Source organism: Oryx dammah, unplaced genomic scaffold, assembly GCF_014754425.2.
Source record: "Oryx dammah isolate SB20612 unplaced genomic scaffold, SCBI_Odam_1.1 HiC_scaffold_28, whole genome shotgun sequence".
In the NCBI taxonomy this organism is placed as follows: domain Eukaryota; kingdom Metazoa; phylum Chordata; class Mammalia; order Artiodactyla; family Bovidae; genus Oryx; species Oryx dammah.
The window spans coordinates 96,780,496-96,797,966 of NW_024070212.1; the positions used below are offsets into that span (position 1 = coordinate 96,780,496).

At 36.6% G+C, this 17,471-nt stretch overlaps 1 protein-coding gene and 1 non-coding gene across 2 annotated transcripts in view; both read left to right on the forward strand.

Annotated features, from left to right (window-relative positions):
• Positions 1-17,471, forward strand: part of STIL (STIL centriolar assembly protein) — a 53,465-nt gene that overhangs the window by 29,518 nt on the left and 6,476 nt on the right. The window contains exons 12-16 of the mRNA XM_040231227.1: positions 871-1,836; positions 4,906-5,071; positions 8,403-8,634; positions 12,610-12,820; positions 13,914-14,164. Of these exons, the coding sequence (XP_040087161.1) occupies positions 871-1,836; positions 4,906-5,071; positions 8,403-8,634; positions 12,610-12,820; positions 13,914-14,164 (1,826 nt within the window). The remainder of the gene's footprint in view (positions 1-870; positions 1,837-4,905; positions 5,072-8,402; positions 8,635-12,609; positions 12,821-13,913; positions 14,165-17,471) is intronic.
• TRNAC-GCA lies at positions 2,890-2,961 on the forward strand. The gene has a single exon. It is a non-coding gene; the product is annotated as a tRNA-Cys (tRNA).

Here is a 17,471-nt window from a genome sequence, read left to right on the forward strand (position 1 = left end):
TAAGTTAGCTCCCTAGGATTTTATAACTAGGAAGTAGTAAAGCTGGAATTCAGGAAGTTTAGGATTTGGTAGACTAGTAGTTTAAGAGGCTTCATTTCAGAATCTGGTGCTTTTAACCCATGTAGACTCAACATTCTATACTATCACTAGAACTCGACATTGTTTCTTATCACCATATTTTGAGAAAACATTCTACTTGCTTTTGGAGATTGCTAACAACCCATCATAATTTTTTTTATTGAGGCGAATTAGTGGGTTATTTTAGAATTGTTCTGTCTTAATTGGACTAATTACTTATTACAAGTAAAAGGAATGAGAAAGTTTTCTTAAATTAATATTATAACCAAATTCACCACAGCGAGTACTTTACTTACTCTTTTTTGGCTCTCCTCCAGCTCTTTTAGTTGATATCAATAAAAAGAATAGCAGTGAATAATTTCACTTAGTATGATATTTTGAAATACTTACTGGAAGACCCTTTCTTATTAAGATGAAAAAACATGATTCTTTACTAGATGTATTGAAGCATCTGGTCTGATAATTTTTTTGTTTTTGCAGAGAGGGTAAAAAAAGTCTGCTTCCCAATTTGATTTCTGTAATCTAAGCAACGTCAATTGGTGTTCCAGTGAAAAGAGTTTCATTGTTAAATAAGTTTGTGAGGGCAAAGACCTTATTTATTTTGTTCACAGTTGTGTTTCTGGTACTAGCACATAGAAGATGCCCAGCAGATATTTGTCAACTGTCTAAATAATCAGCACTTTTTAATAAATAACTGGATACAATTTGGAAAATACTAGCTTAAGGAAAATGAAGCATATATCATTCTCCTGAAAGGTACTTTTTCTTCTTTCATTTCTTTCCCACTTATAGGTTTCTAAGATCCAGCCATCAGTTCCTGAACTTTCACTTGTGTTGGATGGAAACTCCATAGAACCAACCCCTGTGCCTAACCCATTGGAAATGGTGAATAATGAAAATCCTCCTTTGTTGATTAACCATTCTGAGCACCTTGAGCAGTCACAACCCCAACTTTGTGATGAGAAACACAGACCAGAAGCAGAAGCTGGAGAGCCTTCCTTCAGAGGGCTACCAAATCAATTAAACCTAGACACTGCTCCTTTGAGACACTGCAAAGTAAGACAGCTGACTACCTGCAAGAAAGGGAACTCTCATATCAGGAACAGTAGTAAGCCCCCTTTTAATGGACTATCTTCAGATACATCTGAAAAGCTTCAAACAGTTTCTGCTGCAAATGTACACAAAGAAGAGTATCCTGTAAGATCCTCCACATTTAATTCCAAGCAGTCTTCTCTTGCCCCCCAGTCCCACCCACACAATTTTGTTTTTTCACCCCATAATTCAGGAAGACCGATGGAATTTCAAATACCTACTCCCCCGCCACCGTCTTACTATTCCACAAATGTTTGCAGTTGTTGTCAGCATCATGGCCATATTCAGTATAGTCCAATAAATTCTTGGCAAGGAATGAATACAGTAGGATCTGTTCAAGACCTCAAGTCTGAAACCCTTCAAAAACATTCATTATTCCATCCAAGTGGATGTCCAGCTCAGTACCATAATGCATTCTTTTCTTCAAGTAGTCCTATAGCCGTGAGATCTCAGGGAAACACGGGGGGTTGTTCTTCCCACAGCAATGCAGAACCATCACCTGTGGCAAGACTGCCTCCACACGTGGACTTCTGTAACCCGTGGCCTTGTGCAGTATGTGTGCACACACCCAAGACGGGGTCAGATGATGGAATGATGGGGCTGTCTCCAGATGCATATAGGTTCATCACAGAGCAAGACAGACAGCTGCGACTTCTTCAGGCACAGGTTTGCTAGCTTTCTTCTCTTAAATTCTTGAATTTTTAAAAAGTAACTGGCAACTCTTCAGTAACTATAGTTTATGAAGTAGAATTGCAGAATGTCAGAATTAGAAGAGACCCTGGAAACTGGATTCTAGTCCCTGATGTTTTACACATTAGGAAAATGAGGATTTGAATAAGGAAATGGCAACCCACTCCATTACTCTTGCCTGGGAAACCCCATGGATGGAAGGAGCCTGGCAGGCTACAGTCCATGGAGTTGCAAAAGAGTCAGATATGACTTAGCGACTAAACAGCAACAATCAGGGTTTTATTTATTGCTTTATTTTATTTTGTTACACTAGATAAAATATTTTTTTCTTTTTATCCTTAGATGACTGACTCCATATATTTACTGAATAATATATCTTTTTGTTAATGATTTTAAAATGTAGTTTTTATTTTATAATGAAAGCATCATGTGTTTGTATCTATTTCTATACTGTACTCTCCATTGATCTGCCTATCTATTCCAGCACTACTACCATTTAGTTTAATCTCTATAACTTTGTAGTAAATGTCTTGTCAAGTATTTCCTATGCAGTTTCTCTAAACCTCACTTTTCTCAGCTGTAAATTGGGAATAATGATTGGTGTTATTAATATATGTAGATCTGATGGTTAAATGAATTTATATGTGTATATGTACACACACACACATCTGTCTATCTATCTAAAGTGCTTAGTGTAGGATGAAGCTTTAGTAAACAATCAGCAAATTACAATTATCTTATTTGTCTCTTAGTCCTTACAACTACCTTAGTTTTAGGTAATATTGAATCTCACAGTGGCTAAATAGCTTTTCCAAAAGGTAACAGAGTAGGAGTTAAGTTATGTCCTCATGACACTAAAGTCCATGCTCTGAACCACTATAAGTACATATGCCTTTTTGTATTATTAATGCAGGTTATATTTCTACTGATGTCAATAATTTATTGATAATACTTATTTTCCTGTATTAATAAAGTTAATCTGCTAAAATTAATGAGATGAGTTGAATACAGCAGTGTAACTTATGGGCTTCCCTACTGGCTCAGATGGTAAAGCATCTGCCTGCAATGCAGGAGACCCAGGTTCGATCCCTGGGTTGGGAAGACACCTGGAGAAAGAAATGGCAACCTTCTTAACTTAATAAAATTAATCTGCTAAAATTAAAGAGATGAGTTGAATACAAAGTGTAACTTATAGGGAAACATGATTACGTGCTTAAAAGAGGAGGCTTTTCCACTCCTAGGTGTATATCCAAGAGAAATGAAAAAATATGACCACACAAAAACTTTTACACACGTTTATAGCAACACTGTTTATAATAGCCAAGGGTGAAAACAATCCAAAGTCCATCAACTGATGAATAGATGAACACAAATGTGTCATTATATATATAAGGGAATATTTCAATCATCAAAAGGAATGAAGTCCTGATAGGTACTACAGCACAGATGAACTTTGAAAATGTTATGAAAATAAAAAAAGCAAGATATAAGGCCACGTGTTGTTTGGTTTCATTTCTATCAAATGTCTAGAATAGGCACATCTACAGAGATACAGTGGCTTCTCAGGTGCACTAGTGGTAAAGAACCTGCCTGTCAAAGCAGGAGACAGAAGAGATGTGAGTTTGATCCCTTGGTTGGGAAGATCCCCTGGAGGAGAGCATGGAAACCCACTCCAGTATTCTCTGGAGAATCCCTTGGACAGAGGAGGCTGGTAGTCTACAGTCCATAGGGTTGCAAAGAGTTGGACATGACTGAGGTGACTTAGCGCACACATACATATAGAGATAGAAAGTAGATGAGTGGTTGCCAGAGGCTAGATTCTGGAGCCATGGAGAGTGACCGCTAGTGGGTACAAAGATTTTGCAAAGGTTAATGAAAATGTTGTAGAGTTAGATGGTGGTGATGGATGCAGACTTTGCTGCTGCTAAGTCGCTTCAGTCGTGTCCGACTCTGTGCGACCCCATAGATGGCAGCCCATGAGGTTCCCCCATCCCTGGGATTCTCCAGGCAAGAACACTGGAGTGGGTTGCCATTTCCTTCTCCAATGCATAAAAGTGAAAAGTGAAAGTGAAGTCACTCAGTCATGTCCGACTCTTCGCGACCCCATGGACTGCAGCCCACCAGGCTTCTCCAGGCAAGAGTACTGGAGTGGGGTGCCATTGCCTTCTCCACAGACTTTGGGAATACACTAAAAACTATGGAATTGTATACTTTACAGGAATAAGTTGTTTTTTTTTTTTCTTTTAAATTGGAGGCTAATTACTTTATAATGTTGTATTGGTTTCAGCTGTATAACATGAATCGGTCATAGCTATATATTCCTTTCCTCTTGAGCATCCCTCCCACCCCCTTTTATAAAGGGATAAATTTTATGGTAGGAGGGGAAGCTTTTGGTGCTTGAACTTCAGCTTTGCTACTTGTTAATTATATGACCTGGGCAAGTAACTTTATTTATATTGCCTCAGGTTTTTTGTGTGTAAACTGTGCTTGCTAGTAGTACATATTCACAGGGTAGTTGTAAAAATCATACATAAAAGCTCTTATTGTAATGTCTTGTAAACAGGAAGCACTCAGTGTTAGAGATTGTTACTAATATTTCCAGTTTCAGCATGACCAAACATGGACAATTCTGGGTGACCTTTATAAAATGAATCTTGTGTAAAAAAATTTTTCACATTTGGTATGTAGAATTAGAGAATCCCCTCTATCTTACTTTTGATTCATAAATGAAATAGAAATAAAATGTCAGAGTGTTAACATTAAGGCTTTTCTCCACGAGTATCAATTTATGAATGTTGATCTAAGCACCTGTGTTTTTACTTTTAATAGGTAGCCCATGTAAATGCTTCTTAATAACTAATGACAATGATTTTCAGCATTGAATAAATTTTATGATATAATCTAGTTGCAATGTGAGAAAATATAGTTAAAAGTCAGTTATTTATAACTGGAGCACTTTGTAATTCATTTTTAAACTCTTCTGTCAGTTTGGTTGATTACTTCACTGTCATAAACATACATAAAAAGTGTTTTTAATTGATACAGATTCAGCGTTTGTTAGAAGCACAGTCTCTGCAGCCCTGTTCCCCTAAGACAACCACTGTTGAAGACACAACGCAAGCTGCAAGACAAATGGAGTTGGTTTCCATGGAAGCACAGTCTCCCCCTGCTTTGCACATGAGAAAAAGTGTAAGCATTGCTGTGAGCACAGGTAATTTCATTTTTCTTAATTTGTACATAGTACACATAGAATTTAAACCAAGGTGATGGGTGTGTAACTTAACTCTTTGTATGATTTTACTCTTTATGAAATAAAACTCTACCTGAAAACAGATTGGAAACCACATAACGTAATGTGTTGTTTGTTTTTGCTGCTTTTCCAAGCTGGACCCAGTTCTAATGAGAGAAGTCATCTGTGGTTTAGGGGATCAGGGAAGGTTTCATCCATGCAGTGTTATTGATTCTGGGCCTTGAAGGGAATGTAGGATCTTGGTGGAACTGAGAGATGGCAGAACAGATTGGTAGAAAAATTACGGGCTCAGAGAAACAACAGAGTTCTGAGTTGTCTAGTACTCTACCCATTACTATGTCACGGAGAGCTGTTACTACGTCTTTCACAAAGCCGTGTCTGTTTCATCTTGTAAGCAAAATAGAAGGCCTTTTAAAAAATCAGTAATATAAATGAGATCTATGTGTTTACGTATTTCCTCACAATCAGACTGTGAGATCTTTAAGAACATTTTTGTGTGTTCAGTATCTAGCAAGATGTCTAATATATAGGCTGGTGGTTGTAAGACTGAAGAGGAAGAGTCATGCACAGTGTTGATAAGACTAAGATCCAATTAGTAGATCCAAACTAATTGGATATGGCAGTTGGAAGATTCAAGTTACTTTAGTTAAATGCTGTGTGATTATCCTGGATTGGATACTGAAACAGAAAGACATCATTAGTGGAAAAATTCGTGAAATCCAAAGTCTGGAGTTTTAGTTAATAGTAATGTACCAACACTGTTTTCTTGATTTTGAAAAACGTGCTATGATAATGTAAGATGTTAACAACAGGGAGAACTGGGTGAGGAATACACAGTAACTCTCTGTTTTATCTTCTCTGAATCTAGAATTATTCCAAAATTAAACATTTATTAAAGGTGAAAATGAAAGTTACTTCATGATTTTGAGCTTGGATGACAGAGGGAGGCAAGTTAGAGAAGCAGAGGAGAGGAGATGAGTTCAGTCTAAATATCTGTTCAGATTGAGCCATTTTGGAAATGTAGCTAGTAATACTCAAATGTTAGGAGAGTGGAGTGGATTGATGACATTGTGAAAGTAACAGACGAGGGCTTGAGCCTGGAGAATACAAATTTGAGAGAGAACATTAACAAGGAAGACAGATCGCTGTATTCTTTATCTGTACCCAGATGTTATCTAAACTTCATGAAGAGTGCAGCAATGAGGGAGGGTAGCAGGAACCTCCTGTACGTTTAGAAGTCAAATTCAGGTATTACTCAGTTAAGATTTTTTTAGCGGCAAGTAACATAAGCAACTTTGAACTAAACAAGGAGGGGGAATTTACTGGAAGGATATGGGGATGTTTCATGAAAACCAAGGCCAAGAATTGGGCTGGACTTCAGAGAAAAACTAGACGTAGAAACTAGGAATCATTGGAGTATCCAGTTATTACACATGGCTGTTTTATCAACTCTATCTGGAGTCTTCACTGCTTTACATTTTAAAATACAGCTCACCCAGAGCCCCAGAGTTTCTTTTATACAGTTCTACTCCTGTACACAAACCACATTATGATCCTTCAGTTTCAACTTCAAAATGCAGAGAACCTGAATGGTCTAGTTTGGATTATAAGGGGATTGAGAAACATGTAATAGGGATATATCTGCTGGAGTCCCATCTTTGTTAATTGCAAGGATGACAGTTTCCTGCATATGTGTGTTGTAGAGAGTGGTGGTAAAGGAGTATTGTGAGATAAACCAAAAAGTGCAGTTTCCTTCTATGTCCTCTTGTGAAGTGCTGTACTTACTATATTCCAGTTGTTCATCATCTGTATCTGTCACTAGACTGTAAACTTTTATTGAATTGTATCTCATTACCTAACCTGATGCCTAAATCAAACTGATATCCTGAAATTATTTGAAACGAGTTTTCAAGCATGATGTATATTTCAAATATTTTGAAGCCTCATACAGTCATATTTAGAGCTTTGACTTATATGCAGAAAAATGAATTATTAGTCATTTGAATTAAATGGCTCTCTATGATAATACTTAATTCCTAAGGGTATACAATGGTGGTGTTCAGGAAGAGTAGCAGCACTTATATAACTTTTCTAAATTGTCCTTTTGTTTTTGGGGAGCGCTATGCTGTGTGGCTTGCAGAATCTTAGATCCCTGACCAGGGATTTTTTAAAATGCTTAGTGAATACAAAAATAAATCATCCTTTTTATGAATTTATGTTTATAAAATCGCCCAAGCTGATGCTCAAAGTGGAGACAATTTTGACTTGAATTTAGTCTTTGGTTTTAACTTTATTTCTTTAAATCATGTATGTATCGCAATATTTCTCAAAATGTGGAATGCTTATCTCTCAGATTCAAAAGATGATTTGGTGTAGTATACAGATTACTATTTTATACTGTGTAGATATATTTATTCCTTTAAGTATTAGAAAAAAATATAACTAGCACATAAAACGGAGAAGGCAATGGCACTCCACTCCAGTACTCTTGCCTGGAAAATCCCATGGACGGAGGAGCCTGGAAGGCTGCAGTCCATGGGGTTGCTGATGGTCAGACAAGACTGAGCCACTTCACTTTCACTTTTCACTTTCATGCACTGGAGAAGGGAATGGCAACCCACTCCAGTGTTCTTGCCTGGAGAATCCCAGGGACGGGGGAGCCTGGTGGGCTGCCATCTATGGGGTCGCACAGAGTCGGACACAACTGAAATGACTTAGCAGTAGCAGCAGCACATAAAAATTTATGATTTCACAGAAATGATGTAGCTCGGTAAAACAGTGAGTTGATTTAAAGAAAATCAGCAAGCAAATAATAATACATGAAATAATTGTGCAAATGATCTATTAAATTTGGGAAATATTTTATTTTTACTTGCCTTATATTACGTATATCTGATATAACCCTAATATAGTCTCATAAAGATTGTGTTTAAGAATCAAAATCAAAGAGCCCAGGGATTTGCATTTTATATATTTTCTCCTGTTTTTCAGAACAGCAGTTTTCAAAACACATATATACTCCAAATCATATTCAGAACCTTGACAGGTAAAACCCGTCATGAGAGCCACACCTCTTGAAGAGTCAGGGCCTGAAAGGTCCTCTTTCCCTTTGTACTCAGTTTCCTCTCTTCGCTTGTCATTTATTTCTTCATGGCATTTCTGAGAAAATATAATCTGAAAACAGTTCTAGGTAATTGTGTTAATATAGCTAATGTTACTTAACAAAAGTTAGTCAGAGAATTATTTTCTATAATTGTCTGTTTCTGCATCTGTTAAATCATCTATTCTCCAGGTGCCAGCTTGTTTTGGAATGCGGCAGGTGACAATCAAGAGCCTGAATCTCAGCTGAGGCAAGATGATACCAAGATCTCCAGTGAGGACATGAATTTTTCTGTTGATATTAATAATGAAGTCATAAGTACTCCAGGTAGTGCATCTTCGTTAAAAGCGGTTGATATTCCCAGTTTTGAAGAGAGTAACGTTGCTGTGGAAGAAGAATTTAATCAGCAACTTTGTGTATCCAAGTAAGATCTCTTTGATTCAGTATTCATCATCTTTTTTTCTTTTTAAATTCTAATATTCCTCTGGTATTCTAACTCAGGAACAGTTTGTTTTGTAAAAGTATTCTCATGGTGTCTTTCCTAATGTGATTCCTGTGTAACAGATAGTTCTTTGGCTGCACCACTAGTCATATGGGATCTTAGTTTCCCCCACCAGGGATCTAACCTATGCTCCTTGCAGTGGAACCATGGAGTCTTAACCACTAGACGTCTAACCACTGAAATGCCAGGGAATTCCTTGTAAAAGATGATTCTGAGCCTTCTATGCCCATTCCCAGATGTCAGTCATTGGATGTATAAAACAGTCTGAACCAGAACAGTTGCAGATCAGAAATACGTATGTCAGGCCTCACTGGAGAGTCTGACACTAGGTCCCAGATGGAGCCAGGGTCCTGAATTTTTTAAATTTTTATAAAGCTTTACATACTCAATTATATGTGCATAATAACAGAGTCTTTATTTCTGAGAGATGTACCCTGTTATTCAAGATATACTCAGTAGGCTAATGAGGATGAAATGGTAAAGGGTAGAGCTGAAGTAAGATAGACTCTGAGTAGATAATTTTTAAAACTGATTGTACATAGTGATTTGTTAAACTCTCTTGTGTTTGAAGTTTTTCATTGTGAAATTTTCTATTAAAAAAAATAAGGATTCTGAAGTAATTCAGATCCTTTGCAAATTTGTAAACAAATTCAGCAAATATTCTTTGAGCTTCTGGTATATGCTGCCAAAAAACTAAGCCCTAGAAATTGAGCAGTAGGTCAGACAAAGCTCCTGACTTCATGGAATTTCCATGAGTTCTGGAGACAATAACCGCATCAGCAGGAAACATATAATTTCATATAAAGACCACTGCCTGAAGAAAATAAACCAGGGTGACCAAGTGGAGTGTAACTAGGATAGTGGCATGGGAGTGAAGTGGGTATATTAAGTAAGATGGTGAAAGAAGCCTTCAGATTATGTAGGGCTTTGTAGGATGTAGAAGTTCTGAATATAGTCTGTGTCCATTAGCATCAGGGAGGATTTTAAATGACGTAGTGGTATGATCATTTTTGTTTTTTAAAGGCCATTCCAGCTGTTTTGTGGCAAGTGAACTGACGGGGGTTAAGGTTAGAAGGAGATTGGTTAGTAGACTGAGGACCAAGTGAGATGAAGGTGCCTGGGAATTGGAAGTGGTGGCAGGGATCAGGTGTAGGATACATTTTGAATGTAAAGGAATAAGGTGGGTTAAAATACCACAGTGTAATATCACACGAAATAGTTTTAAAATAGGTGAATTCAGTGGTAGGGGTGGCATGGGCAGGCAGTTGATTACTTTTTAAAATTTTAAGCCTTTTGGTAATATTTGATATTTTAAATCATCTGCTTACAATAATGATTAGAACAACAAACATACCCTTCCAGAAAACCAGAAATATTTATCTGCTTTGCTCAGTAGAGAGTATGTTTTAACCTTACAATTCAATTAAGTATTCATAATATGTACCACAGTATATTAAAAAGATCTGTATACCTGTCTCAACCCCCACGAGATTGAATTCCTACAGGTTGTGGATCATACTCATTTCTGTACCTTTAGGACTTGAACCAGTATCTAGTTCGCCATATCAGCTACTTCATAGATGTTAGGTGATAGGAAGAGCAGTTTGGGGTAAGCCCCCAAGATAAGTTCACATTTCACTTGGAATAGTTATAGAAAATGAGAACAAAGAGACATGAACTGTGGTTATCCTTATTTGTTCTCCCTGTGGTTATCCACGCTTGTTCTATCTGTATTTCCTTTTGTAAATTGTAGACTACTTTCAAGGATTAGTTTTTCCCTCTGAAAGTAGAACTTTAAAAATCTCCAATAACTTCAGAAACAGATCTGAGTTAGCTGATAGAATGCAATTAATTGCTTTTTCAGGGCGATTAACCACCTCTGTGGATTCCAACATATAACTAGATGTAAGTCTGATCTTTGTTCCGCATAGTATATGATTCGGATTTAATAGCATCTCCAGTGTTGTGTATGGTGGTTTTGGCGCTTTTCTAGGATTCTTCCCAAACATCTGGTCTGATTCATGCTGTGGTTCGTGCTGCTGAGTGTTCATACATGGCACCTGGCCACCTGAGTCCCCTGTCCCCTTTGGATGTCTTGCTGGATTAGTCTAATGTTAAAGCAGTTTGTGAAAGGTAGATTTTTTGACTTGCAGCATATATGTTGCAAGTTGCTTTTTCCCAGGGAAGAGCCATGTGTGATATCCACAGACTTATTTTTGACACAATACTTTTTCTTTTTTTTAAGAAGCCAGGCTTTGGACATACCTGCTAATACTTGCCATATTAGAATCATCTTAAAAAATTTTTTTAAATTTGAAATTGTTAATGTTTTAGTTCTTTTCTTCTGGAATTTTTAGCTTTTGCTTTTGTTTGGTAGATTAGACACCAAAACAGGTATTTTTAAATTCTTGAAAAGGCAATATAGCAGAGTGATTAAGAGCATGGAATCCAAACTGCCTGGATTGAAATCACAACTGTGTGACCATGGGCAGGTCTCATAATTTCTGAATGCTTCTGTTTTCTTTTCTATAGGTGGAGACAGTGAAAGTACCTATCTCAGGATTGTTGTAAAGATTAGATGAGTTAATATATGTAAAACACATAGATTAGTACCAGAATTAGTACCTTAAAAATTAATTGTCATCATTTAGCTAAAGGTAGAATAAGTCTAACTTGGTGACTGACGTGAACTCTCTTTAAAAAATAAAGAGCTTTGCAGATGTTTGCATGATAAAAATCCTGCTTGGTACAAGTACTTTCCCCAGAAGCCATAAAATCTCTGAAGCCTGGCTTTCTGCTGCTTCATTTGAGTTTTGATGTCTTCATTAATGTGAAATCAGTTAACATGATTGAAGATGAAGGTTCAATGTGCTATTTAGGAAGTAAGGGGATAGCAGCAGATGAGGAAAACTAGCAATTATAGATCCACCACTAGGTTTATCTGGTACTGTGCATCTCCTTTAGTCCTGTCTTCTGTCTTTCAACCCAGGGAGGTGGATGCTGTTTTTCCCATTTTATGAATGAGGAAGCTGAGGCCCAGAGAGATTAAGATATTTGCCCAAGATATAATGAACACACATAAACCTTTATTATAAATGAGAGTATATCTTCCCTGGTGGCACAGAAGATAGACTGCCTGCAACATGGGAGACCCAAGTTCGATCCCTGGGTTGGGAAGATCCCCTGGAGAAGAAAATGGCAACCCACTCCAATGTTCTTGCCTGGAGGATTCCCCATGGACTGAGGAGCCTGGCGGACTATAGTCCATGGGGTCGCAAAGAGTTGGACACGACTGAGCAACTTCACATTTTTATATGTGACCTAAGAGATAAAAGAAAGTGCTAATGGAGGTTGAAAGAAGCAAGAGGACATATCCAGTTAACGTTTTAGAACATCATAGAGGAAGTAAACTTTTAAAATGTCCCTTGAACAGTGGATAGGATTTTGATAAGAGTATGCCAATTTAAAAGCATTAGAACAGTAACTCTTGGCTCCAGGGCATTTGAAAATACAGTAAATTGGGGTGCTCCACCAGTTGAGAATCTCTGTGGGGAGAAGTCCAACCAGTTGTGTTTTTAAAAACTTTACAAGTAATATTGATGGTGTAGTTAAGATTGAGAACTATTGCATAGTAGACAAAATTTATGGGCAGAAGAATTCAGAGTATTGTTCGTAATCCAATTTGTTCAGAAGATAAAATAAAACAGGGAGCATTGACTGAAAGGGACTGGCTGAAAAGCCAGGTTGACTACCAAATTTCAGAGAGCTTTGACTGGTATAATAAGGAATTGTTTTTGTTTTAATAAACCATTTAAGATTTCTGTTTGTTTTGTTGTTGTTGTAAAACAAAATAACAGAATTAACTAACAGTTACTTTATATATGTCCTTTCAAGCAGCTCTTCTTCACTTGAGAGAAAAGAACCTGATGTACCTGTATTCTTTCCGAATCCCCTGCAAGCAGAGTGTGTAAGCATGTGCTTCCAGAGTGGACCAACAGAGGGTGCCACTAATAGCTCTGGAACATCAGGGGAACCCAAAACCGAGCAAGTCATGCAGCCCTTGCCTCATCAACCATCAGATAGCCAGCAACTATTCCAGGATGTGCTGGTAAGAAAATGGAAAGCATTCTGTCTTTTGTGAGATGGTGATTTAGTCTAAGGTACACTAGTTTAGCCTTTCCCATCTTTAAACTGATGGGGACCTTGCTAGGAAAAGATTTTCCCCTAATTCAAGTTCGAAGTTAGTACCAGAAAAAATAAGCAAGAGTTTGCAGGAGGTTTGCAAATTGGAGAGTAATAGAATATTTTTGATAATATTTGCTGTTTCAGCTCATATAAGCAGATTTTTATGGAATACTTAGCTTAGTCTAAGAAAATGAACTGAGTAAAGTGGGTAATATAAAGATGAACATGACAGTCTCTGCCTTTGAAAACTTAAGGGAGATAACACATGCATACCAGTAACAAACAACTAAAGAATGAGCAGTACTGTAAGCAAAGCAGCACACAGTAAAAAGGAGTTGATGTGTGGCAGAAACCAGCACAATATTGTAAAATGTAAACTGGGACTTGGAGGCCAAATGACCGTGGCTGTCACTTACAATCAAATTGTAGATTTTAGAACACTTGATTTCTCCATTTATAATTGAAGACTAATTAAACATACTTCATAGGGCCCTAAGTATTCATCAGTTAACACAGATTTGTTATTTGCCTGCTAGGTCCTACACTGGTGCGTGTGCTCCAGGGAATGAAATATGCTTTAAAGTCAGGAAGGCAGATTTATAGGTCATTTTCATTCAAAGTGAGAAAAGAGGAGTCAAATTCTGAAAGTAACATAAAGGTTATACTTAAAACCCTAAAACATTATCCTTTTTCAAATGAAAGCATGGTTTTAAACTTTTGTTTATAAAGATTTCACAATAAATCCTTGAAAATACTTGAAATATTACTCATATGATTTTAAATCTGTTGGCTTTAAAATGAACAAGTTCTGAACAAACATTCTAAGTTTTCTCTAGGATTTTCATTCATTAGAATGGACTTCTTTTATAAAAATTCCATAAAACTTGGCAAATGTACTTGATACTTTGTAGAATTTGGCAAGATAATTTTTTACTCTGGCATTACTTAACAGTATTATTTGTATTTTTGTTTCCTAATAGTGATTTTCAAATATGTCCTTTTTCTTCTTTCATCAGAGTCAAGGGAACCACCTACCGAATACCTCCCCCAAAGTAACCGAGGAGCCATCTACCAAAGCAGTTATTATTAGTCATGAGTGCACCAAAAACCAGAATGTTTACCATACTAAGAAAAAAATACATGATTCAGGATCGGTGGACAAAGAATGTGTTCTTAATGCAACTCTTAAGCAACTTAGAAGCTTTGGAGTAAAAATTGATTCTCCAACTAAAGTAAAGAAAAATGCACATAAAGTGGATCATGCCAGGTAAGTTTAAAATTTGTTTTAAAAGATTTTTTTAAAATGTAAATGCATTGCAGCTTCCTCATGAAAAAAGGTATAAGCCTGCCATTCAATTCAACTGGCTTCTGATTTATTCAGGGTCTATGTTAACATGTATGTGGTGAATAAGAAATCATATCTACCCTATAGAGGTTCCGTTTTAGTAGAAGATAGGTTATATACCTAAGTAATTTGAGAGACATAGGGATAGCTCCTGAGTAAAGATGCCAACAAAATGCTCTAGGAGTCTTAGAGAAAGAGAAATGAGCCGTTACTTATTTTTGGTGTCTCGAAAAGTTTTCCTGGAGGTGACAGGGTCTGTGTCATCTACTGGATGTACAGTTAATGCAGTTGTCATCTAAAAGGCAAAAACCTTCCTTTTTGTAGGACTGTGTTTTGAAGACTATAGTTATATGAACTTTACTTATTTCTCACCAGTTCCAGCTGGCCATGTTCTTCTGTTCAGATTTCTCTTCATCAAAGATCAGCTCAACACACACTTGCTTTTAAAGAACATAAAATCTGGAAATTCTGTAATTAAGGCTAGTGTTGTGCTTAGTCACTCAGTCATGTCCAATTCTTTGCGACCCCATGAACTGTAGCCCACCAGGCTCCTCTGTCCCTGGGGAGTCTCCAGGCAAGAATACTGGAGTCGGTTGCCATGCCCTCCTCCAGGGGATCTTCCCAACCCAAGGATCTACCCCAGGTCTCCTGGATTTCGGGTGGATTCTTTACCATCTGAGCCACCAGGGAACCCGAAATAAGGCTAGTATGTTTTCTACTAATTATTTTTGATGTTTTAAAATATAATCTCATGATTTTAAAAAAATCAAATAAAATACATGAATATCAAATAAAATATTAGAAAAACCCACTTCCCAAACTCCTCAGTCTGACTCCTTCTAAGTTATTTCTCTTAACTATTTCTTTGGTATTCTTCTAGAAATGCTCTACACATGTTCAAGTATGTATTTGTGTGATGTGTTGGCAATTTATGGTTTTTTTTTGCATAACATAGATACTTTCTGGGTATATGCAATTCTTCCTTATGCATTTAAACAACTACAATATTCTGTTGTGCCCATGTACTATGATACAGTGAACCCCAGTTCTCTACTAATGGATTTTTAGGCCGAATCTCTTATTCCTTATCTCAAACAGTGCTAAGTGAACATCATTCTACAGGTACTTGTACAAGTGTTTTTGTGGGGCAAATTCCTATAAGTGATGGGATCAAAGGATGTATGCATCTGAAAGTCTGGCAGATGTTGCCATTGCCCCCAAGAATAGCTGTACTAGTTTATACTCCTGCCACCAGTGGAGTGAGGCTAGCATTTTTGAAGGTCTTATTTCAATACTCTTAGGATAGAGGCTCTATTACAGCTGTTAGAATGCTTAAATCAACCTGCTGTCTTTGTGGAACCCTTACATTTGGTATGGCTGCTTGTGGGGAACAGTTTTTAAGTAATGTATTTCTTCATAGTGGTCACCCTATTTTAATGTCTTAAGTGTCAAACATTGAAATTAATAAATTTTCAGTATACAATAAACTTGATACAGTTTTTACATGCCTAGAATGAAATGGAAAGTAAAGCCATTTGCTCTATCAGTATGGGGTGGTCAGATTGTTTTAATCAATTCTTCTGCCCTTAAATGAAAATTTATATTATAAATTTATACTATAAAAATGATACAAACTCAGGGTTGGAATTTTAGAAAATGAGGAAAATGTCATTTGAACTCATAACACCCAAAGGAAATTAGGAAACATAGTTGAAGTTTTACTGTATATATAATTTTGTTTATTTTTCTTTACTTACCATTATAAAATAGACATTTTCATTTAGTATTGTAGGCTATTCCCATTTTTGAAATTCATTTATCTATATGATTTGAAAAATCCATATACACCCATAGATAGGATTTTTGTTTCATGTAAGACGATTTTCTCAAGGAAATGAAAGCTGAGGTGAAAAAAAATTGTTTTCAAAAGCAATATGTTAAATTAATTATTTCCATAGAGGGGTAAGCTGGCTAAAATGTTAGAATAACATAGCTATATCTTCACATGAAAACTTTTTTTTCAAAACTTTATTATATAAATTGGGTAAAATATTATAGTGCTTTGGGAATAAGAATTTGATGTTTGTTTTGTTTCCATTATGAAAGTAATGTAAGTCTATTTTGGACACCTTAGAAAATTTAGAAAAGTAAACCAAAACAAGTAAACAAACCATATTCAGAGAAATTCCTTGGCAGCCCAGTGGTTAGGACTCTGTGCTTTCACTACTGAGGGCCTGGGTTCCTTCCCTGATTTCGGAACTCAGATCCCGCAAGCCTCGAGGGATCTTAAAAAAAAAAAAAAAACCCATATTCATTCCAACCAACGTAATTTATTACTGCTATTAAAGAATTTGTTTTTGTATTTCTTTGTATTTTTCTAAAATTATTTTAACATCAGTCATTTATTGAGTGCACATAAAGTGTGAGGAACTATGCTAAAGGTTTATGCAACATTATTTCAGTTGATCCTTGCAATAATCTATATGATAGATACTCTTATTATACATGTTTTATGAATGAAGAGGGCCTTCCCTGGTGGCTCAGATGGTAAAGAATCTGCCTGCAATGTGGGAGACCCGAATTCGATTCCTCGGTCGGGAGAAGGCAATGGCAACCCACTCCAGTATTCTTGCCTGGAGAATTCCATGGACAGAGGAGCCTGGTGGGCTACAGTCCATGGGGTCGCAAAGAATCGGACACGACTGACCAACTAACACACATACACACAGACATCAGTGAAAAAATTAAGTACCAATTTATTCAAGGCCCAATGCCTGTAATTTTAAACCTCCTCTTCTAACTCCAAACTCCATAGTTTCGTTTTTGTTTTTTTACTGTTTTGCTCTATGCTTTCTGCTCTTTTAAGTTTTTGGTAGGGTCTTATAGTATGTACATTTTGCTGCTTTGTGTTTTGACCATACTGTATATACCCCACCCCCCCAAAAAATTGGTCTTATATTGGAAAATAAGCATGTTTTCAAAGTTGTTATAATGTTTTCTAGGCATCATCTTTAATGGGGATTTAATAAACCAGTAAGTGGAACATAGTATTTGTTTACTTAACCCTTTCCCTCGTCAGAACCAAGTCAAAGCGTTTTCAGTGTCTTACTGTCTTAAATATTGCTGTGATAAACATCTTTTTGCAAACATTGCATTTTTTTAGGTTTAGTATTGTTTTTTCAGAATAGAATCTCAGAAATGGAAAGATTAAGCCAAATAGTAGGAAAAT